Source organism: Branchiostoma belcheri, unplaced genomic scaffold, assembly GCF_001625305.1.
Source record: "Branchiostoma belcheri isolate BF01 breed outbred unplaced genomic scaffold, Haploidv18h27 scaffold3, whole genome shotgun sequence".
NCBI lineage: Eukaryota > Metazoa > Chordata > Leptocardii > Amphioxiformes > Branchiostomatidae > Branchiostoma > Branchiostoma belcheri.
In genome coordinates, this window is record NW_017803909.1 from 61,710 (window position 1) to 65,042 (window position 3,333).

Here is a 3,333-nt window from a genome sequence, read left to right on the forward strand (position 1 = left end):
TTGTTAATCTCCAAGCAGATCTTTTGGGTGGCTGCAAAAACAGTGCAGTGTATTAGCCAAGCAGCATCCATTTGCCACTGCCTGGCAAATGGATTTTGCCTGGCCAACTTGATACTGTCTTTGCAACCACCCAAAAGATCTGCTTGGAGATATTGTTCTTGCACTATACTGGTATTCTCCAAGCAGATCTCTTTCGGTGGCAAGGCAGTGTGCATTACTGCCAGAGGAGTTTGCATGGCCACTGTGGTGGCTAATGGACACTCTTCTGGCCAATGGATACTGCTGCCTTGCCACCATGTTATCTGCTTGGAGATTACTACATGTATACCCAAGGATAATATACAGAAGAGGCTATACCGGTCAAACTGGTATTTGCCACGTCACGTCTTGAAAAACACTGAGGTCGTTTCATTCATTAAAACACTACGATAAATCGTCAGAATGTGACTACTAAGATTGGACACTAAATTCTTATTCAATATTTGTGACGTACATCATTATATAGAAGACTCGCATCCAAGAGAATACATGTATGTTTGTAAACAACACCACTTATCAGGTCCCATGGCCAAGTCCTTGGTCCCATTTTTGAAGAGCATTTCTGTCCAACCAACACGCACTGGAAACGCTCCACACATGAATTAAGTCGCTATAGTTGCTCTTACACTTACCTGTCCACTTATTCCCGTGATTAGGGCTACTTTTCTTGTTCTTCGGGGTCCATTTCCCTCTTTTGTGTCTTCTTCAAATTCAGCGGGCCTCTTCTCAGCCATATTGGATCTGGGATTGTTCCATTCAAAGCATGGGGGGTTTATTTTGGGGTAAGAAATTAGCCTCCACATCAGACTCCGCGACGGTATCATACAATTTTTCGGTGAGCTTTAATGTTTGATAGTTTTCTTTTACAGTTTTTCTTGTTACTGTAGTGTTCTAATACGTATAATGTTATACATTTGGTTTTGTACATATTTACCATCGCGATTGTCTGAATTCTTTTTTAAAAACCCTTCCAAGGAGTCTGCAAATAGAGATTAACGTACCGCAATTTCACACTGCGCCTGCGCCATTTGGAGCAGACGACATTTTGGACGTTTCCGTGTTGGGACACAGGACCAGTTCCTCTTCATTTTTCACCCCAAATTGTTCTCTCCCCCTGCATAACTCCATCGACAGATTGTAACGTTTGATCGCTGTACCTTGGGAGAAAGCAGGGTCAGACTCAAACATGTGTATTCTTTTCGTGAAGTTTGAGCCGGCCTGTACCGTTACCGCTGCCCCAGGTGACCGGTACAAACTTGTCCTGGCTGCCAACAGAGACGAGTACTACCACCGGCCTGCCAAACCCGCGCACTTCTGGGGAGAAAACCCGAGAGTTGTGAGTGGCCTGGACATGGAACCGGGTGAGTGGAATGATACGTTCTCACTGGTAGCAGGTCGTTTCCCCCCATGCCTTATTTAGGTAACAGCTAAACACCCCAGGGACTTGCCATTGGTATGGTATAAACGTTTGATACTTCCAAGGACGTAGTTAGTATAATGTCCTTGATACTACTGACCTAAATAGTAACCTAGTAATCTATGGTAATAACGTGAGACAGTGAGCAGAGACATCAAACGTTTATCTCAATGGCAAGTCTCTGGGGGGGGGGGTGGTAAGCTGTTTACCTGTTGACCAGCAGGGTCAATCAGCCACCAATGGCATTGCCCACCGGGTAATGGTGGCTGATGGTCACTCCTGGGGCCAATGGATACTGCCTTACCACCTGAGGATATGCTTTGAGATAAACGTTTGATACTACTGACCTAAATACATGTAGTAACCTAAATGACCTATGGTAACATTAACGTGAGCCATATCAGCATAGACATGTAGGTTAATCTCCAAGCAGATCCCAGGGTGGTAAAGCAGTATCCATCGGTCTGAGGTGGATGGTCATTCCTCGGGCCAAACGGATACTGCCTGACCACCCTAGGATCTGCTTGGAGTTTATGAAAGGGTAGTGTTCACTGTAAGTTTTCATGGGTAGCTTAAAACTCACCTCTGGCAACATTGGCATATTACTACAATGTGGTTCTAACCTCTGTGACTACAGCACTAGTATAACTTACAGTTTTGTTTGCTCTTCTGTTTAAACCAGGAAGGGAAGGAGGCACCTGGATCGGTATTGCAGAAACAGGCCGGCTGTCAGCCCTGACCAACATCCTGCAGCCTATACAAGACCCCAACGCTAAAGGCAGGGGAAGTCTCATCACTGACTTCCTAAGAGGGGACCAAACACCGATGGCTTATCTCGAAGACCTTGCTAAAGAAGGTCACCTTTTCAATGGTTTTAACCTGGTGACTATGGATCTGACTCAAGACACGGGTCTGGCCTATTACAGCAATGTTTCTCAAGAAGGTCCAAAGCTCTTGTCTCCAGGCCAGTATGTCATCAGTAACTCCCTACTTCACACACCATTTCAAAAGGCAAACAACGGGGAGAAGTTGTTCCGGGAGATTCTACAAGACAAGGAGGAGGGTGACAAGGATGTTTTTATTGAGAGTCTCTTGCAACTTCTTGATAACAACGTGCAATTTCCTGATGACCCACAAGTGAAGCTGCAGGGAACTCATTTGTCGGAAACTGTGCGACATGGGTATACTGCCATCTGTGTGCGGACACCAAAACGAGCGAACTACGGGACAAGAACCAATACAGTCATTCTAGTTGATCAGAATGATCATGTCACATTCCTTGAGAAGACATTGAAACAGCCTATAGATATTGACAATCCTGAGTGGGAGGTGAACAAGTTTGAATTTGATCTCAAGTGTAGGCTGACTAAATCGCACATCTAGCAGCCCTCCCACTGGTCAGGCAGGGTGGACAGTGCAAGGTTGTTACATACATAGATATCTCATTACATCTCAAGAGAAAAATCCTACATTTAAGAAGTGAAGAAACAAGAATATCACAGTTACTAGTAACAAAAATGCGTGTGGAAGAATACATTTACAAATCTGACTAGTGTAAGCTTTCAGACATTACAAACCAGTACAGACATATATATGTAATTTAGTAAAACCCATCAGTCCTCAACAAAATTTTCTAATCATGAAGTCCTTTTATTAGAAAAGGTGAGCCATACCTTGTAACTTGTAAGGTTACTTGGGCACACACAAATTACTACTTCTCTGACCACTAAGTCTACCTCAATTTTACAAAACAGTAACTTACTCACTTTTTCTGAGTTTCATATTATAAAATTATATTATCTTATGCCAATCATTATTACTTAAAATAATCAGTCGTTTGTAAACGTTATGAAAGAAAACTGACTGCAACAGGCACA

At 43.4% G+C, this 3,333-nt stretch overlaps 2 protein-coding genes across 4 annotated transcripts in view; one reads left to right on the top strand and one right to left on the bottom strand.

Annotated features, from left to right (window-relative positions):
* The window catches only part of LOC109473969 (GDP-mannose 4,6 dehydratase-like), a 43,746-nt gene extending 42,961 nt beyond the window's left edge, over window positions 1-785 (bottom strand). For all 3 annotated transcript variants that reach the window (XM_019774160.1, XM_019774159.1, XM_019774161.1), the window contains exon 1: window positions 672-785. In XM_019774160.1, coding sequence (XP_019629719.1) covers window positions 672-773 — 102 coding nt within the window. In that variant the 5' untranslated portion in view covers window positions 774-785. The remainder of the gene's footprint in view (window positions 1-671) is intronic.
* A 260-nt stretch (window positions 786-1,045) lies between these two features.
* On the top strand, window positions 1,046-3,121 carry LOC109473440 (transport and Golgi organization 2 homolog). Its single transcript, XM_019773300.1, has 2 exons — window positions 1,046-1,400; window positions 2,139-3,121. Exons 1-2 carry the CDS (start codon window positions 1,226-1,228, stop codon window positions 2,837-2,839), a joined length of 876 nt encoding a protein of 291 aa, XP_019628859.1. The 5' UTR covers window positions 1,046-1,225; the 3' UTR covers window positions 2,840-3,121.
* Window positions 3,122-3,333: the final 212 nt, after the last annotated feature.

Bases quoted from the DNA above. Each gene is read 5' to 3' on its own strand.
- LOC109473440 (XM_019773300.1), top strand. From the start codon at position 1,226: ATGTGTATTCTTTTCGTGAAGTTTGAGCCGGCCTGTACCGTTACCGCT. The intron at 1,401-2,138 runs GTGAGTGGAATG...TGTTTAAACCAG, and splicing joins TGGCCTGGACATGGAACCGG to GAAGGGAAGGAGGCACCTGG.